Source organism: Tursiops truncatus, chromosome 7 (genome assembly GCF_011762595.2).
Source record: "Tursiops truncatus isolate mTurTru1 chromosome 7, mTurTru1.mat.Y, whole genome shotgun sequence".
Taxonomy (NCBI): Eukaryota; Metazoa; Chordata; class Mammalia; order Artiodactyla; family Delphinidae; genus Tursiops; species Tursiops truncatus.
In genome coordinates, this window is record NC_047040.1 from 19,452,660 (window position 1) to 19,471,389 (window position 18,730).

Consider the following 18,730-nt stretch of genomic DNA (forward strand, 5'->3'; position numbering starts at 1 on the left):
CCATTCACCCCCTCTTCCTGCCACAGCTGAAACCGCAGTTGTCAAGAGTGGCCGCGTGGGTCCTTAGACCCAATCCTCAGAGGCTTCTGGCAAAGCTTTGGTCTGTGGGCCCTGGTGCCCATGTGTGCCATGTTGGTCCTGTAGCCAGTGGAAGCTTCCCAGTTCTCATTTGTCTGCTCACCTCTCAGCCCATCTGCCTTTCCGCCCACCCGCTTCTCGCTCCCTCCACCATCTTCTCTTTTCCATCCACCCTTCATCCTTCTCTCCATCACCTTTCCTCTCTCCCACTCACCCACCCTCTGCCATGTCCTGGGTGCATACACTGGTCTTTCCCAGTGAGTCCTCCCCCTGTGGTGGGAGGCCTCGTGGCGTGGGCGCAGGTGAGGGGCAGACATCCAAACACATCATCCTGAGACAACGTGTAGGCAGGCCTGTGCAAGCTGTCACCTGGTTCTAGGGCGGGGAGTGGCTCTTCTGCCTGCGGCAGTCTGGAAAGCCCTCCCAGAGGATGTGACATTTTGACCTGGGTCCTACAAGGTGACACAGAAGGGAGCCAAGGCCATTTTTTGTCAGGCCCAGGGGGTGTGGAAGTGTGCATGCCCTCAGGGAGCTGGAGTAGAGGGTGGGAGAGGAGAGTGAGAAAAAAAAGAGTGGATCAGCATGGGAAAGGCCTTGAATGCCAAGCTAAAGAGTTTGGATTTTAGACTTTACGGGCCATGGAGAACCTCTGGAAGTCTCAGGTTTGGGGGGAGTCTGCATTTTAAACTATCCCTGGCACAGGGTGGAGGATGGATGACGGGTGGGTGTGGGGTGATTAGAGCTAGCAGATGGGTCATTCTCACATGGCTTCCCTTTCCTCATCCCTGACTTCACCTCCACCCACCCTGTCATCCCCTAACCAATAGCCCCAAGAACTCAGGTCCGGCAGACCAGGAGTTAAGCCGCGAGGTCACCCAGGGGAGGTATGTCCCTGGCTCTCTGCCTTGTCTCTTGGCTCAGTTTCACCTGCTGCCCAGCCCAGACGTCACTCCCTCGGAGGCTGGGCAGGGGACAGGCCTGGCTTTGTTGGGACCCTGAGACCCGGGCTGGGTCTGCTGTGTCTGCCCTGCAGAGGCTGGAGGACGAGGAATGGGGGAGGCGGGAAGGGATGGCGATTCCTGGGACCTGGGGCTGTGAGGAGCCTGGCTGCAGAGTTCCTTGGCTGCCGCCTCCGGCACACCTTGGTCACGTGCCAGTTGGGGGTGCTTGGCCAAGGGTGGCAAGAGGTGGGTGGGGTCGGAAAGTGCTCCAGGGCCGCCTTCTCCTTCCTCTTCTGCTTGTTTTGCTCCTATAGCTCAGCCCGCCCCTGCCCTGGGGAGGGGAGGCAGTCTTGCCTGTAGGATCAGCATTCTTTGAGGGCCAGAGCTGGCTCTCCTCCTGGTCTCCTCTGTCTCATTTCGGCCTTCTTTCTTTCCTTAAATCTCTCTCATGCTCTAACTCTGTTTCTTTCTATATCTGGCTTGCCCATTCCTTAGGAGTTTCAAATCCCTTTTCCAGCCTCTTTCTTCCCCCCTGAGGCAGGAGGGAGGGTGGGATGGATGGCCTCTCTCTTACACAGGAGGCAGTGTGGAGTAGTGGTTACATAAGTGGCCTTCTGGGTTAAACTAAATTCAGCTTTGGGCTTTGCCCCTTCAGGGCTGTGCATCGCTGAGCCTATTATGCAACCTCTCTGTGCCTTGGTTCCCTCTGCTGCCCTTAAAAGCACTTAGAACATCCTGGGGCCTATGGGTAGCATTTTATATAAAGCATTTAGCTCTTGGTGTTGGTGTCGTTATGGTTATTGAGTGATTGTCATTAGTCCAAGTCCTCTGAGAAACAAGATGGGATTAAATGTGTAAAGATTTTATTAAGGGAAATGCGTGAGTGAAAGGAAGGAGCTGGGGAAGGCTGGGAGAGCCTTCAGATGGCAATGTGAGTCTGACCCCGGGTGAAGGGGAGACAGAGGGAGCCAGAGTGCGATGGAAGGGCCCTAGACCTCCGGGCCCTCTCAGGAGAGTTCAGCAAAGCAGACAGGCAATCCAGGAACCAAAGTTGGCAGACAGGTTTCCTCACCCCCAGGAGCAGGTCTGCCTTAGAATCAGTGGTGGGGAGCAGCCCGAGGAGGCGCCCGAGGAGGTGCGGCCTCCGCAAGCGTGGATTTCAGTGCACAGCTGGCCCCCCGCTCCTGCCGCAGGAGGTCTGCACGGTGCATTCCAGTGGCCGCCACAGGCGAACTCAGAGGAGGACAGGGCCTTTGGTCCTGGGGTCTGAGGTGGGTTGGGAGGGGTGGAGGGGGGTGACCCAAGGATCTGGAAGGAGGCAGCAGCCGGGGCCCCAGGCTGTCATGCTCCCCCCGGGCAGCCTCCTCACTCGGGGCCTGGCTTCAGGCTGGGTCCTGGCTGTTGAGTTAATATCGTTTAGCTTAGTCGTGCTGACGGTGTGGTGGTCCTGCTTGGAGCAGAGGGCTGACTGCACCCGGCCTTTGACTCTGCTTTCTGTTCCCCTCCCCGTCTTCCCTTCCTGCTTGAGGTACCTCAGTGCTGAGGGGGAACCTGAAGCACAGGCACGCTGGACCAGTGAGCGTTCTGGGTAGGGGCATTCAGGAATCTTAACCCCTGGACAGAGCCGTCCACCTCAAAGTTCATCCCAGGAGAGGCCGGGCAGCTCGATACTACCCCTGATGCTAACCTTGGGTGTCCTCTGGGACTGGCCCGGCTGGCCCGGCTGGCCGGAGTGCGGGGCAGGGGTGCAGAGAGCTGAGCCAAGCTGTGACACCATTAGGGGAATGAAGTTGGAGTGGAAGCAAGTGTTTCTGGGCACTGAGCTGAGGCTGGCTGCGGGCGGTCGGACCGGGCCCAGCCCGGTCAGACTGTCCGCCCCCCCGCTCAGCTCCCCACCTCTGCAGACTGCACTGAGATGCGTGACCCACCCGGACGGCCTCTTGATCCCCAGCCACTCAATATGCTAAGCAGGGCTAATTTATTCCCTTGCTTCTTCATGGAATTGCAGCAAAGCCAGCAGGGGCTGAGTGTGTTGGAGGTAACCGGTTGGGGGGAGAGCAGTTCTCCATGGTTCTCCTGCAAGACCCCTGGGCTCCCTGTGTGACTCAGCACCGCCTCTCCCAAGGCTGGCCCTGTCGTGAAGGGAGCAGGAGCTTGGGGACAGGCAGCTGATGAGTCCTTGCTTACTGCTGCCTAGCTGGGGGCCCTGGGCAAACTAATAGTGTCTCTGAGCCTCAGCTTCCTCGCCTGTGAAATGGGTACAATAGAGCCCACCTTGCCAGGCTGTTGGAAAGAGTATATGCCAAGCTGTGGGACACAGTGGGCAGGTGGCACTGTTCAGCCCGTCCACACTCTGGTCTTGTTGGTACCTCTTTCCCTCTTTTTTCACCCTCTGCAGTCTGGACTCCTGAATCCTGAGGTCAGCTGGCGATGGGTGTGCTAGGAAGAGGCTGTTCTCAGAGCTCTGCTCTGGGGTTCAGGGATTGGGGGTGAGGGGTGGGACAGATACGAATAAAATGAGGGAGGGCTTGTAGCAGAAAAGTGTGGAACCAGGGGTGGGACTGATCTGGTTGCAAGACTGGGCTCTGCCACTGACTAACTTTGTGAGCCTCAGTTTTCTCATCTGGGAAATGGGAATGATAACACCTACTCGCGGGGTTAGGGAGGGGATTAAGTTGGCTGATGTAGGTAAAGTTCCCAGCACTTAGCAGGCCCTCAGTAAACGTCAGTTTCCTTCTCCTCCTGGAAGGGGCCTTCGTAGTCATTTGGTTGACCCCTTCTCCTCCTGGAAGGGGCCTTTGAAGTCATTTGGTTGACCCCTTCACTAGCTGGCTTGGCCAAGGGCCTCACCTCTGAGCCTCTTTCAGAAAGAGGGAGAGGGACGGGGAGAGCCTTGGGCTTAGGGTCTCTGACTTGGCAGACAGGTCAGAGGTCATTTAGCAATAATGATAATAAATGTCCTTAAAACGAGCCTCACACGATGCTCACAACAACCCTGAAAAGTGATGTGAGCAGCCATTATCACCCTATTTCACAGATGGGGAGGTTGAGGCCCAGGGAGTGACTTGTCCACGGTCTCATTACTGTAAGTGCAGAGCTGGGATGCGAGCCAGGTCTTAGGGTTCCTGGCTCTCTGCACTTGGCCCGCCTCCTGCCTCTCACCCATTCTCTTTCTGCTGAGCAAGACAGTCTCCCTCAACTGTACTGGGGTTGGGGCTCCTCTTGTTCTCAGTGGTCTCTTGGGAGAAAGAAGTCATTGTGTTGTTTGACCAGGCAGTCCTCCTGCGACACACCCCCTTCCTGGCCTGGCCTTCAGCCTTGAAGGCATCCACCTTCCCCCCTGCCAGACCCAAGGCAGTGTCGGGAACGGGTAGGGGTTCATCTGCCTTCTTTGGGACTGGGGTGGGGTCAGTCCTGTTGCCCCGCTCATTCAGGCTGGCCAGGGAAACACAGCTGCCTTTCCCTCAGTTGCCTCTAGCAGCACCTGAGCAGCACCTGACTGCCCCCTCCAGGAAGCCACTTCTCACTCCAGCTTTCTCCTTACCCACTGAGCACAGGAGCCCTGTGCCCCACCCCTGCTTCCCCTTCCCCCTAAGCTCTCCAGCAGCCTCTGTGGCTGTGAGAACAGCCCCCATCTTGCTTCCCAGACCCACTGACCAGGAATTTCCAGCTCTGGGGTCTCCCCTCTCCTCCTCCCCTCCTCCCCCTTTTATCTCCCCCTCTGGGAGCCAGAGGCCCTTTGTGAAGTTCTTTGTGTGGATTTGAACTCCCAAGGCTGGGCAGGGTGACAAAGGGACACCCCTCTCCCCTCTCCATTGTCCCACCTCTTCTCAGGAGGCCGTGTATGTATGTGTGTGTGTGTGTGCGTGTACACGTGCGTGTGTCATGTCCCAGCTTGGCCTCTTTTATACGGGCGGTGGGCAGGGAGAATCTTGAAAGGATTCGGGGATGCAGAGGAGTTTTGGGGCCCCTACACCAAGGCTGAGAGGCCCTCGTGGGAGAAAGGAGACTGGGTGCCTTTGAGGAGGGGGGTATCGGGCTTGGGAGTGATTCTCTGGCCCTGGGAGTGGGTGCTGTCACCCCTCCCCGCCCCTGGCTCTCTCTCTGGGTCTGTCATTCTGTCTGTCTCTCTTTCCTTTCCCTCCCTTGCTCCTTCTCTCTCTGCACAGCTCGCTATCTCCATCACGTCCCTCATTCTCACCCTGGCATCTGCCTTCCTTGGCACTGCCCGCCTCACCAAGGAGAGACCAGACAGGTATTCCTCCCTGCCCCTCGATGCCAGTTCCAGGGAGGCCCTGTCGCCTGCTGCCTTCCCAGTATTCTAGCCTCTTCTTGACTTCCGTCCCCAACTCAGCCCTCCTGGCCCTGACTCCCTGCCCTGGACCCCCACTCTTCCTGCCCCCCCTCGATCTACAGGGTGCTTCCTCCCAGGGGTGCTATTTCCACAGTCTTAGCTGTGGCTCCCCTTCACCCCGGCCAGCACGATGACCCCACAGTCTAGAATAACACTGAGTGGCTGGCTGCCCTCTGGGGCCTGGCTAAAAATAGACCCATGCGTGATGTGCTTTCAAGGCAGTCTGGGGCAGAGGCAGGGTCCAGCCCACAGGTCCTTCACGGTCTCCTTGGGGGACATATTCCACTGGGGCCCTGGGGCCTCCCCACCACCCTGCTGTGGCCAGAAGCTTGGTTGGAGGGCCTCGGGCCCCAACGATACCTGGGAGGAACTTTCTGGTGCTGATGGGTGACACGTGGGCAGAAAGAGGCGAGCTGAGTGCCAAGATCAAACGAGGATTCCTAGCTGGTAAGTGTCGATGGTTAGGACTTGAATCCAAGCCCAGGCTGTCAGACTGCAGGCAGAGTCACTCCAGCCGTAGCTGGTTTTGTTGCATGCAGGTTGAGTTAAGATGAGTTCTCACTCCCAGCTTTGCACTTCTCCTGCTTTAGACTCTGAGCAATGGCTCAGGCTCTCCAAGCATCAGCTTTCCTACCTGAACGATGGGGCCACTGCTAGGCGCATGGCTGCTGGGCCAGTGGTTGACAGGACTCCCGGGGGACGTCCATAAGCTCACCAAGCTGGCAGCCTCCGTTGTTTTCCAGCCTCAGCTGTGGAACCTCTGTCTCCTCCTGGCCCTTTGGATCTCTCCCTGTGTCTGGGTCTCCATGTCCTCTCTGGTCTCCAGATGACTCCCATCATGGACTTGGGGTCTGCAGAGCTCCTTGGAGAGGAGAGTCTGACCTCTGCCACGGTGTGCAGAGTGGGTGAAGAGGCGAGTACAGGCTGGGTGCCCCGCGTGGGCCTCCATCTGGGTTCTGTGCTTTTAAATTCCCAGGAGCTTTCTTACTGCTGCTCTCTGAATATTCTTTTTATTTTATTACAGGCTGTTCTTGTTTCATGGATGCATTTTCTTCTCTGATCTCTCTGAGGATATTACTAACTTTTTCTCAAAGTCTTCTTCCCACTGAATTTCACTTACTTTCTTCAAGTTGCTGTTGGTCTCCATTGCTTCTCCGCTAAGCTTTCCTCAGATGCCTGGGAGCCTGGGTTTTCCACTTATATTTTAAGCGGAACATTAAAGGGTGGATTCTTTGCGCTGGGGGTGGGGATGGACCAGCTGAGGGCTTCACTGCCTCTCAGGTGTCCAGCTGGGCTGCTGTATCAGGGAAACTGCTGTCAATATCTTTGGGTCTCTCCTCTTGGGCTTGCCGGATCTCCAGAGAAGTTTTCACTTTTCTGCCTCGGGGCAGGGACGGGCCCGACAGCCTCATATTCGGTAAACACTCACTTGACCCCCTCTTTTCTATTAGTACTCATGCCCTCAACTGCCTGGTGGCCCTGGGGCCAGAGCCCGCTGTCTTACCCTTTCCAGGGAATAAATCTCCTGTCTTCTGGTAGGGGTCAGGGAGAGGATCTGGAAATCTAACCACTTCTTCAGTGTCCTACCAATCCTGGTTCAGGTTCACATTCACCGCCGCCGCTCACCCCCCACCAAGGTATTCCAATGCCACGGATCCTGAGCCTTGGAGGGGTTCTGCGTTGAAGCATCTGGTGGCTTCCTGGCTTTCCCGCAGCCAGCTCAGGGTTTAGGTTTCTCAGGCTCACAGTTCCCACACATCCATCTGCTCTCCAACTCCCAGAATCTTGACATTGTTGTCAGGGGTGATAATCAAAATATTTAACAAGAGATCCTAGGGACTGCGCTGAGAGGCTGGAGAGGGTCCTGAGGCCCCTTACGAGACAAGAAGTAGCCTTTTTGGGTCCAGGCGAGGGGCTAGAGCATTGGGACGGCGGGTGTGCAGTAACTACTTACCCACTGGACCAGGAGTATTTTAGTTCTTAACAACCGCATCGCTCCTGTAGTCTCCTCTCCCTCTTTTTGGTTCTTTTTTTGACCCTCCAGGCTTTATGCTTTCCTTAAAACAACACCAACTTTCCTGTTGCTTTAGAGGAGTTTCAAGAGGCAGCATGTAAAACGTGTGTGTTCAATCAGCCGACTTCCCCGGAAGTATCCACTTCGCTCCTTTGGGCTGGGGCCTCCTTTACCTGCCGTGGAGTGAGGCTGGCAGGAATGCTGTGACTGGTGAAGAGGGCTGCAAGATGCAGCCTTTTCTCCACCCAGATGCAGGGGATCCTCCACTCCCTTCCTCCTAAATCAGCTCTCTTAGTTATGGCCTTGAGGCCATTGATGAGATGTGAGGTGTGAAGCCACCAGCAGGTGTGAAAAGAGCAGCAGAAGGGCTGGAGGTCAGACATTAGGAAGCACTTCCCGGCAGCCAGGGCTGTGAAGCCAGAGAACAGGATGATCTGGGGAGGCTCTGAAGTCTCCCTTCTGGAAGAACTTCAAGCCAGGAGGGCCCTTGGTTGACCTGGGCTGGAGGGGATCTCCGGGAAGGCAGGGGGCTGACCGGGACGATCCCCGTGGGCCTTGCTGCCTGACCTGCCCCCATGACTGTTGATCTTTTGATTTCCCTTTGCTGCCGCCCTTCCTGTTTTCATCAGTAGAAAGCGTCTCTCCATGGGACGCACGGTCCCCCCTTCTGTGGGGTTAAGGGATAACCCCTTGTGGAAGAGGAAGTTTGGGGTGTGAGGGGCAGAGATATAAGGAGGTCTGGGGATCTAGAAAGAGACTTAAGGGTAGGGCGAGGCCCCAGGAGGGCCCCCTCCCTGGGGCCCAAGGCTGGAGGGGGAGGGGCCTCCTTCAAGGAGATGGGGGTCTCAAGGAGGAAGACTGGGGTGGTTCTTACCTCCAGGGCAGCCCTGCACTGACATCTCCTTATAGTCAAGCAGGGCATAGACAAAGAATTCCCTGCAAAGTAACCTCATTTGCATCCTCTTCTGCATCCAATTTGCAAGCTATTTGGGGTCCAAAATGGCCAGAAGTTTCCATTGGCACCTGTGTTTCTTCCTCCAGGGGTACTCAGCTCTACCCGCTTCCACTCCTTCCTGTCCTGGTCCCCCACTCCCCATCGACAGAGTCCCCGCCCTGGACCTTTGGCTCCAGGACCCTCACCTTGTCCTGTAGGGGCGTGTTGTATGTGTGTCCATGTATGCTGTACACAGTCCCTCTCTTTCCAGCCTCACGTTTTCTTCCTTCCTTTGGCCCCTTAAACAAAATATAGCCCATTTCTAACCAGGGCCCAGCCCTTTCTTACGAACTTTCAGCCACAATAATGGGGCTCCATCAGCCTTTCCCTAAGAGGGCTCCGCCCTGCCCTCCAAGCTGCTTCACCACTCCCACCACCTCTATCCCCATCCTCAGCCTCTGCACACTTTCCTCTGCCTCCCAGAGACAGAAACTTAACAAAGGGGACAATCTGGGGTTAGACAGAACCAGGTGTGAGTGGCCTAGGTGAGGCCTGGTTGAGGAAGATGTTTCTGGTGGATGAGGGGTAGATGTCTGCATGGGAAGTGTTCCCCTACCCCAGGGATCTAAGATGGCCACGGACGATGGGAATGGGTTTTGGTTTTGGCAAGAGAATCCATACAGAAGGTGCTGGACTGAGTAACGCTGGAGATTTGGGGACCGGGGTGGGGCAGGGCCGGCCTGTTTTCCTGTTAAAGTGAACAGGAACTTCTAATACTGAGGTATTATGCTAAGTCATAGGAAGTTGAAGACTCCAACGTGACTTGGGGTTTAGAAGAGGAGAGTGGGGGAATAGTAGGGTGAGAACAGAGGCCTCTCTGGCACTGTGGTGCCTTACTGGAAGTTCTGCCTGTTGTCTAACTTGAGTATTTCATGCTTAGTCCTGACAGTTTCCTCCTGATTATCCTCAGTGGGGGCGGGAAGCTCAGGAACTCACCGCTGTGCTTTCTTTTCTGTCTCCCCTGCTCGAGAGGCATCCTTCAGTTCCTCCCTCTTCCTGAGTTCCAGCCTCTTCTGGGCTTATGTGCCCCCATTCCACCTCTCTCCTGGCCTGCTTCCAGCATCTTCCTAACAATGCTGTTCTGGCTTCATCCTGCTGGGACTCCTGGCTCCTCTTCCTCGGGCTTCCATTCCCCGGATGGCAGTGTGCACTGTGTGTTCCAGACAGGGTGCTCTTGCCCAGGGCTCTGGCGGACAGCATCTGTCTGGAGGGGGTGGGGTGTGTAGTATGCAGCTAGGAGACCCAGGAAGGGTTTCGGGGTGGGTGAATTTGCTTTTACAGTCACCCCAGTGTGCCCCTCCCGGACCCAGGTTCTGAGATATTTGTCCAGTAGCTCCAAAGAATGCCTGGATGAGTTGGGTCCAGTGCCAGGCATTTTCCCGTTTAATTTAATCCTCACAACTACCCATGAGGTTGGGATCCTTGTCTCCATTTTATAGAAGAGGAAATAGGCTCAGAATAGAGAAATAACCTCTTCAAGGTCACATAGCTGGTAAGTGTCAGGGCCAGGATTCGGACCTTGGTCTCTCTGGTTTTCACCTCAGTCTTTCTCTTTGGGAGGTGAGAGTGAGGACGTTGGAGGTGACGCTTCCCATATGTGTCCCCTGGCATGCTCTCAACTGCACTGGGAAGAAAAGCAAATGCAACACTGCCTGTTCCCCAGATGAGGACACTGGGGCTCCCAGGGGGGCTGTGCCCCAAGCCTAGTCTGGGGTGCCTCCTCCTACCCTTGGGTCCGAGTCCTTACCCCTCACGGCTTCATGACTCTGTTCGTCCATCCACAGGGCTGCGATGGGGCGGGGGAGGCTGCATCCGTAAACTCATTCTCTCTGGTCTGACTGGGGCCAGGCCTGCTCTGCTCTATCCAGAAGCTCCCAGACAGAGTGAGAATAGGACATGCCAGAAGCCAGGTTCAGGTGGATCACAGAGGGGGTCTGGGACCCTTTTAGGAGGGGGAAGAGGAAGCTGCGTTGTACCATTCAGGTCACGGGAGCAAATGGAAATCTGCAGCCCCAGGAGAGCCTCCAGCCTTGACCTGAAGGGATGCAGGGATTCTACCCACATCTGATGCAGGGTCCAGCCGGGTGCACTGACGTGCCGGCTCTCCTGGCTTCTGTGGAGTGGAGAAGGATTCACATCTGGGGGTGCTCAAGGTCCTCCCAAGAGCTTGTTCGGGGCCTGCCCCCCTGGACCAGCTGTGGCCTTCTCCTAGTCAGGAAGCAAGTGCCCTGACAGCCTTAGCCCAGATCTGGCTTCTGACTACAGGGGCTGCAGCTGGGCCCTTGAGGGTCTCAGCTCAGACTCTGCTCTGTGTCTGCCCCTTCAGTGGTCTGAGTCTGGGCTGGCGGGAGTCCCTGGAGCCCCAGGCCCTGCTTGCTTCCAGAACCTGTAGATGAGGCCGTGTCACCTTGTTTCGTGCCTCGGTTTCCCTGGCAGCCTGACTGGTGACACACCATGCTTCCTCTCCTCTTTCTTTATTCCTGTCCTCCCCCCACTCCCCTGATGCTGGCCCTCCCTCCGCACTGCTCTTTGTGAGATGGTCGGAGCTCTCCACCTTCCTCTTGTCTTCTTGTCTCCCGACTTCCTTCGCCCTCTGTTTGCTGGTCCCCTCCCCACTCACACCGGCTTTCGCTCACTTCTCTGGTCATTGGCAGTCCCAGCCCCACTGCCTTTTCCATCTTGGATGTCTCTCTTGAAAGCTCGGTTTCCCCACTCGTGTCCTCACGTCCATCTTGGGGTCCACCTGGGATCTGTCTCGGTGGCCTGGCTCCTCCTGGCCCTCCTTCCTTCTCACAGCTCCCTGGACGTCTGCAGGGCGCGGACTGAGGGCCCTGGGATGAGTGGGGACTGGAGGGTCCTGGGGTCTCATTTCCTGGCCTCTCTCCCATTTCCTCACTTTGCAGAAACAGTGTAGGGGGTGGGCCCAGGAGAGGAGCCCAGTATGATGTCGTGGCTGGAGAGGGGTGAGGGGCGCCAGGGAGCGGGATAGAGGAAGGTTGTCAGGTGAGAATAGGGGGGTAGGAGGGATCTGCTTATCTGTCTGTATCTACCTCCGTTTGCCTCTCTCTTTGATGCCTCTTGCTGTCCGCCAGTCACTGTCACTATCTTTGCCTTTTTGGGTCATCTTGGTTCTTTGGACTGGGGGCTTTAACCCAGCTCCTTTCCTCGGGTACCTTCCACACCCAGCTGCCCTCTCTGTCCAGTTCAGGGGCAGTCAGTGGGCTGCTTTCCCAGGACGGGGAGGGGGCTGTGTGGGAGAGGGCGGGGGTGGGGTGGACGGTAATTGTATCAGCTGGTTCTGATGCAATTGGGCTTCCCAGACTGGACCTTCCCCTGCCCCTCCTTCCCCCGTCTCCTCCTGCCCTCTCCATTCATCTCACTCCCTCTCCCGGTTCCATCAGAATAAATTAGACAGTCCCTGCTTTAATCTCATTGCGGGAGCCTGGGCTCAGACCCAGCAGCCCAGCTCCTCGGTCTGCAGTCTCCATGCTAGGCCCTGCAATGAACACCCCAGGGGCAGAGGGATGACCAGGATGACTGCAGGCCTCTGTTCTCACTTCTCCACCCCTAGATGCTATGGCTTGCCCGGAAAGGCGGCCCAGGCCACGGGCTCCCCAGTGGGTCAATACCCACCATCGCTCCAGGTCTGTCCCCACCCTTCCCCCACCCATTTATCATGTCAGCTGCTGGGTGGTGATGGAAGTCATCTGGAAAGGGGCCCAGAGGACCCAGGATTTTCAGCCTGCAGAATAGAGAGGGGTGGAGGTGGGGTGGGGATGGGGGCTTGAATAATGAGCTGCCAGTGTCTGAAGGCATTTATTGTGCAGAGAGAGTGACCAAGTCGTTCTTCCCCAGGCAAGGCAGTCTAAGAGGAAATGGTCTGGAATTTGAGAGCAGGGATGGAGGTTAGATATCAAGAGGAACTTCCTGCCTGTGATGGGTCAGAGACCTGGGTTAGTAGCGGTAAAGGGGAGAAAGAGAACGTATGGGCTCACCTCCTCGGAATATCTATAAGAGGGGAAACATTTCCTCTCCTCTCCCTCCTCTCCCGCCTCTGCAGTGTTGTGCTGTGGAAGAGCAAAGAGCCAGGAATGGAGGGCTTTGATCCATTCTGGTTCTGCCACTTTTTGGTTGTGTGACTCCTGGCAAGTCAGCTTTTTGCCTCTCTGGGCCTCAGTGTCCTCCTGTGTCAATCATGTGCTGTCAGGGTGGGGGGCAGGGGGAGGCACGGGGTCTCTTTCAAGTTTAACTGGAACCGGTACTGGACGTTTGGGAGCAGAATAAGGAGGTGGCCCCTCATCAGGGGTGGAGTAGGGATGCGTAGAGATCCCACTGTCCTGGTGCAGTAGCTGTAAGAATCTGGAAGATGACACTGCCCAGTGGCCGAAGTCCAGGGCTGCGGCAGGGACTCTGGATTTAGAAGCAGGAACGGCCTGCCTTTCTTCTTTCTTGTATTCATGCAGTCAACCTACCACTCCACCAAGTAACTCACGTTTATTGACTCTGCACCCAGCACCATGCTGAGTGCTGAGTGCTGGGTGCTGAGTGCTGAGTGCTGGGTGCTGGGTGCTGGGTGCTGGGTGCTGGGTGCTGAGTGCTGAGTGCTGGGTGCTGGGTGCTGGGTGCTGGGTGCTGAGTGCTGGGTGCTGAGTGCTGAGTGCTGGGTGCTGGGTGCTGGGTGCTGGGTGCTGGGTGCTGAGTGCTGAGTGCTGGGTGCTGGGACTGCAACCATGAATGACTGCCAGGATCCTCTGGGAGCCGACAGTCTGGGGGAGGGGGTGAAACAGTGAGGAAGTGAGCAAATCTATCAATAAGTGCTATGTGCTCTGAAGACATGAACTTACTGGTGTCACACAGACTGGGAGCTGGCGCGATGGAAGGACTTTAGTGGGGTGATCCGAGAAGGTGACATTGGAGCCCATATGAGATGGGACCCCCAGCTCTGGAGGGACCCCAGTTCTGTTGCTGTGTGCGAGTCCTCGACCTTGAATGTGGCTGGGTAGTTTAACCATGAGTGGGGCTGGTGAAATCCGTCCCTGGTGGCAGTGTTGAGGCTCTGGGGACGCCAGTCTTTGAGGTGAGACCCAAGTCGGAGCCCCCTGGGGGCCGCCGGAGGAATTGCTGTGGCTGGGAGGGTGGTGAAATCAACTCTAGCTGTGAGCAAGCACGTGGGGGGCTGGGCCTGCCGGAGCTGTCCCCATCTGATGGAGGAGGAAGGCTGGGGGCCTCCAGGGAGGGGGCTTGTGCATGTCTCTTGGTGTGAAAGCAAGACCCAGAGCCTCCGATCAGATGCCCAAGCCATTCTTCCTTCACAGGAGCCGCCTTTGTCTCGCCACAGACAAAACCAGCCGGGGGCACTGTGGCCCTGGGGACATGGGACAGAGGCGAATCTGTGCTTACCCTGTCCCCAGGGAGCTGGTGGCTGTGACCTGCTCTCTTGTTTCCCTGACACCTTCTCTGGATGCCTCTGGGAAGTTTCCCGTTCTTCTCCCACTTCTCAGGGGTGGTGGGGAGCAGCGGGGACGGGGGTGGGGCGGAGCAGCCCCCTTTCTGTGAATGTGGCCTCCATCCTACCTGGCTCTAGACTCTGGAATCTCCTCCCTGCCCTGGACTCAGAATCCGGGTCTCTGGGCTGTGTGAACAAGAGTGGGGTTTGGAGAAGAAATTCCTTCTCCTTCCAGCCGTGGCCAGGCCCACATCCAGCCCTGCTTAGCAGTCTGGACTCTAGCTGAGGAGGCAGAGGGAGGAAGGGCCGGGGTCCCAGGGGTGACAGGGAGACAGGCCTGGGGGTCTGTGGGAACCTGGACCGGGCAGGGGAGACAAAGCGTCCCCAGAGGATTGGTTAACCCTCCGAGGACGGCGGCCAGCTTTTCACAAGCTCCACTGGGGAGGCCGAGGTGAGGAGCTGGGGGTCTGTTGTCAGGTACCCACATGGGGGCTGCAGAGAGGTTGGGGTCTGACGTGAGGCTCCTGTGACAGAGCAGACCCTGCCCAGACTCATCCCTATCCGTGGTCCCCTATGTGTGAACATCTGCGTCTGATCCATTCTGTGAAATCCTGCATCTCTGACCCTGGCGCCTGGGGGCCTGGAAGGAGAGATGGGGGATGGGATGCATGCAAGAACCTACCAGATGCAGTTTCTGGTGCTTTGAGTGCTTTGAGGAGAAAGAAACTGAAATTGAAAGACAAACTTCTGAGATTGGACCCCCTCCCCACCTTCACAAAAGTTGAAAGAGGAAGCATGGGGATCCTTGCCAAAGCCTTCCAGGAGGTTCTGGGGACCTGCAGCTGCTCTCTTCAGGGTTCTGATCTCCCTTGGTGATGAAAACAGAACAGAGGACGTGTGACTTCCCATGAGGCACCAAACTCCCGAGGACACGTTTCCGCGTCCTGCCTTGGGGGCAGGATTTCGTTCAGGAGCCGGAACACTGGGCGCGAAGCTCTGTGGAGCTGTGGTGGGACCAAGGGCTGGGAGGAGGGAGCTGGGGAGAAGCCCAGGCAGTGCTGGGCCTGGCTTCCTGTCTCTGTCAGCTACGGGCTCTTCCCTTCCTCTCTGGAGGGTCACTGGCTTAAGGACACCTCCTGCTGGCCGGTAGATGAAATGAAGGCCCCTCGGCCCTTCTGAGCCCTTTTATCAGGATCTCCTTGTAGGGAAGGGCTGAACCTAGAAATCACTTCCTTCTCTTTCCTCCCATCTGCTCTTCCTTCCTTCTGTTTGATGAGTGCCTTTCATGTTCTTGGTGCTGAGAAGTCTTAAGAATCCTCTTAGAGAAAATCACCTTGTCCTTCTCTCTTACTCTAGGCAGGTCCACACTTCAGCCCACCGGAGGAACTTTCTTCTGTTTGAAAAATTCAACCAGTGATTCCTTTTGAGTAAACTTTGTTCCACGTGCTGTGGATTAAGCCCAGTTTCCTCACGTCTCACAACGCAGCCATTTCCTCTGGCGCCAGGGTGGGGAGGCTGTGAAGATTGCAGGCCCCCCCAAAGAGGAGGAAGGGCCCCTCTGCAGGCCTGGCACGGACTTCAGCAGTGCCAGGCATTTCACTGGAGGTCATGGGCAAGAGCAAAGGCAGGGCCTGCTAGGGAGGGGCTCGTGTATCACCTCTCTGCCTACTTCCGTGACGCCCCCTCCCGCTTTCATCGGGGCCTAAGTGGTGGTGTGTACCGGAAGACAGCGAGGGACCCTTTTTTTGGGCGCTGTTGAGGGCTGAGGGCCCCAGTGTCTGTCTTTCCTCGTCTCTCTAGCCACGCACCAGCAGGGCCCCCTTCTCCCCTCCCTCACTGTGTTCCTGCCAACCTCCCTCAAAGCGCTGCACCTCACTGCCTTGTCTCATGGTGGGGAGATGAACTGGGGAGGGGGGAGGGCCTGAGAAGTCCCATCGGGTGGGGGGAGCTTGATGGCAGGAGTAAGCTTGCTGAGACACTCTGCATGTCGGGAAGGAGACCTTGCCTGGAGCCCCTGCAATGCTGGCTCTGTGTCCCCAACCTTCCCTGAGGAAGAAGGACAGCATTGTCTCCCTGAGGACAGAGAGACAGCATTGCCAGGAAAAACAGCCCCGGTACAGTGCCCAGGGAAGCCCAGGCCCGGGAGTGCAGGCAGCGGTGGGAGGCGGCGCGCGGGGGTTGGGAGCGCCCTGGCTGGGCTCCAGTGGTCTGTTGCTGTGGAGGAGGCCCTGGCAGGGTCCTGCTCGCAGCAGCCGCAGCTCTCCCGCCCTTTTTCTTTCTGGGCTTGGCTGGCTGGCTCCCCTCCCAGTTTCTCTGCAGGGACAGAACCAGGGGCAGAGCTCACAGCCGCCTCTTTCCACCTCCCCGAAGTCTGTCTGTGGGTCTCCCTCTGCCTTTGTCTCTCTGCGTCTTCTCTCCCTCTCTCCAGAGTCCAGCGCCTCCTCTCACCTGTCTCTTCCTCCCCCTCCCTGGTTCCAGGGTCACAGTATGGTGACCCCCAAACAGTTTTCCTGAGAGGCCCCCAACCCCTGTTCACATCCTCTGAGCACAGCAGAGGCAGAGAAGGGTCCCTGTTCTCCAGTGGCGGCCATGGGGCAGGACGTGATGGGATGTGGCACACCCTGAACCCCGAGCGGGAGGTTCAGCCGTAGCTGTGGGGGGCGCAGCCAGCTCTCATCAATCTGAGTTGGTTCAGCCTCTTAGGCAGGGGCCCTTCCAGCTTATGGGGGCGTTTGGATGCTCAGAGCGCCCTCCTGTAGTTGGCTGGAGAGGGATCCAGGCAGAGGAGTCGAGGTGTGGCCAGGGTCAGAGGTTGGTGTGTTGGGACAGCCCGTCCAGGTTGTGTTCTGTGTCCTGACGTGCATGCCAGGCCCACGGATGTTTCTGCTTCAGTCGTGGAAGCCGGAGGTCTCCGTTTAAGTTAATCACATTATGCTCTGGGGAGCAATGTGGAAATTAGAGTGAGGTCTGGAGGGAATTGGCACACACAGACGCACACACACGCACACTCACACACTCACTGCAGCTTGGAGCACAATGCTGCCGCCACCGCCGCTGCGCCTTCCCCGCAGGTGGTCGCCTGGCGCCTGGCACCGCCTCTGCTCTGCCGCTCAGCCTCTCCTGCGAACCTCTCCCCGAGCCTCCTCCGAAGTTGCCGGGGTGCCTGCGCCCGCCCCCGCCCCCCCGCCCCCACAGCCCGTGTCACAACGAGGGGAGGAGAGAGGCAGCAGCTGGAGGAAGTCCCCGAGGGTGGAAGCGCCCTGTAGCGCCCGCGTCTCCCGCCGGGGCTTCCGGGGGAGATGGAGCCACGTCGGGGCCGCGCCTCGGGGGCCCCGTCGAGCTCCTCCCGCTAGAGGGGCCGGGACACTCGGACTGCTCCTGCGGGGCTGAGCATCCGGGAGACCACGGGGCGGGTCTCTCGCCTTCCGCCTCACCACCTCCCCGGAGCAGCCGGTCCTGTTTCCGACCCTTGCGCCCGGGGCGCGCACGTCGGGGTTAAACATGACTCAGATGAGCTGGTGCTTCTCCTGCGTGATTCGATGGAGCAAGTACCTCTTCTCCTGCTTCCTGCCCCTGCGCTTCTGCCTCCGAAGACAGGTAAACTCACCTGGCATCTGCCCCACCCCTCCCCGACAGGCACTCTCCTCCCTCTGTCACCTAGGCGCCAGGTTTATCACCCTCTCGCTGCCCTCAGGGACACCCATCTTGACCGCTGTCAGCGTGGCTTTCATGAGAGTTTAGGGACTCCTGGGGGAGCCCCCACTCATGCATGGATCCACAAGGGGGAGTGGCTGCCTCACCGCCAGGGCACAGCATCTTGGAAGTCTGAAGGATAACACTGGAGTCTGTGCGAGGGCGCTGGAGAGCTGGGCACAGAAGAACATTTCTGGGGGCTTTAAGCGTCCCTCTCAAGTTTCTGTGGGAAGGGAGGGCAAGTTCCTGGAAATGTCTCTTTTTCCCCCGGATGGGTTCAGAGGATTCAGAGTTAAGGCTGAGATGTAACAGAGTGAGATGGAAATGAAGCTGGTGGACGTCAGGAGGGATTTCCTATCTATTCAGGGGGATGGGGGGACCAGGGAACCGGACATGGAAAGGACGGGGGCTGGGGTAGTAGCTGGCTTGGTGAGGGAGGAGGGGTCTGGGGGGATCCCCAGTGCTGTGGATGGGCGTGTCATGGCTGAGCATCTTTCTCCCAGAGAAGATCCTTGACAGTGCCTTCAGGGTGTGCGTGCTTGTGTGTGTGGAGGGGGGAGGTGAGGGAGGGAGAGGAGGTGGGTCATAGCTGGCCAGCAGAGTAGGGAACTGGTAAAACTGCAGGTAACCTTAATCCTCCCCTGGAGGCACAGAGAGAATTCCAAGAGCATGACCTCGAGCCCCCAGAAGACTCCAGTGAGGGGAAGGATTTCAGGGACTGGGGGTCTGGCTTTCTGATCCATTCTCCATTCCGCAGGGAAGCCAGAAGGGCCCCTGTCACATGGGGGAAGGGGGCTCGGTGGCACCCAGGCTGAGAGCCAGCTGTAGAGCTTGTTTGCCTGGCTTTGAATTCTGGCTCTACCGTGTGCTCGCTGTGGACCTTGGGCAGGTCGCTTACTCTGCCGGTGCCTGTTTTCAAGCATGTAGAATGGGGATTATAAAGATACCTACATCACTGGGTTATTGTGAGGATAAATGCAGTAGGACATTTGAAGTGGTTGCCAAGTGCTTTCTCTGTATTAGGTACTCAGTAAAAATTAGGAACCTTTTCTTTATTCTTGTTGTGACTTTCCATGGGGCTCTCCCTCCTTGTAGACCTTCAGGCAGGCCAGAGATGGGGTACGTGGGAATGGAGGGATTTCTCCCAGTATCCATTCTTCCATCACATGGATAGGAAGGATTTTTCCACTCCATAAGAAGCTTGACTGTT

General features: G+C 57.4%; 1 protein-coding gene across 2 annotated transcripts in view; it reads left to right on the forward strand.

Moving 5' to 3' along the window:
* The first annotated feature begins 17,197 nt into the window (after positions 1-17,197).
* TNS1 (tensin 1) overlaps positions 17,198-18,730 on the forward strand; it is a 205,251-nt gene continuing 203,718 nt past the window's right edge. The window contains exon 1 of one of the 2 annotated variants that reach the window (XM_073807274.1): positions 17,198-17,424. In XM_073807274.1, coding sequence (XP_073663375.1) covers positions 17,329-17,424 — 96 coding nt within the window. In that variant the 5' untranslated portion in view covers positions 17,198-17,328. The remainder of the gene's footprint in view (positions 17,425-18,730) is intronic. The other variant, XM_033859781.2, reaches the window with a different exon arrangement.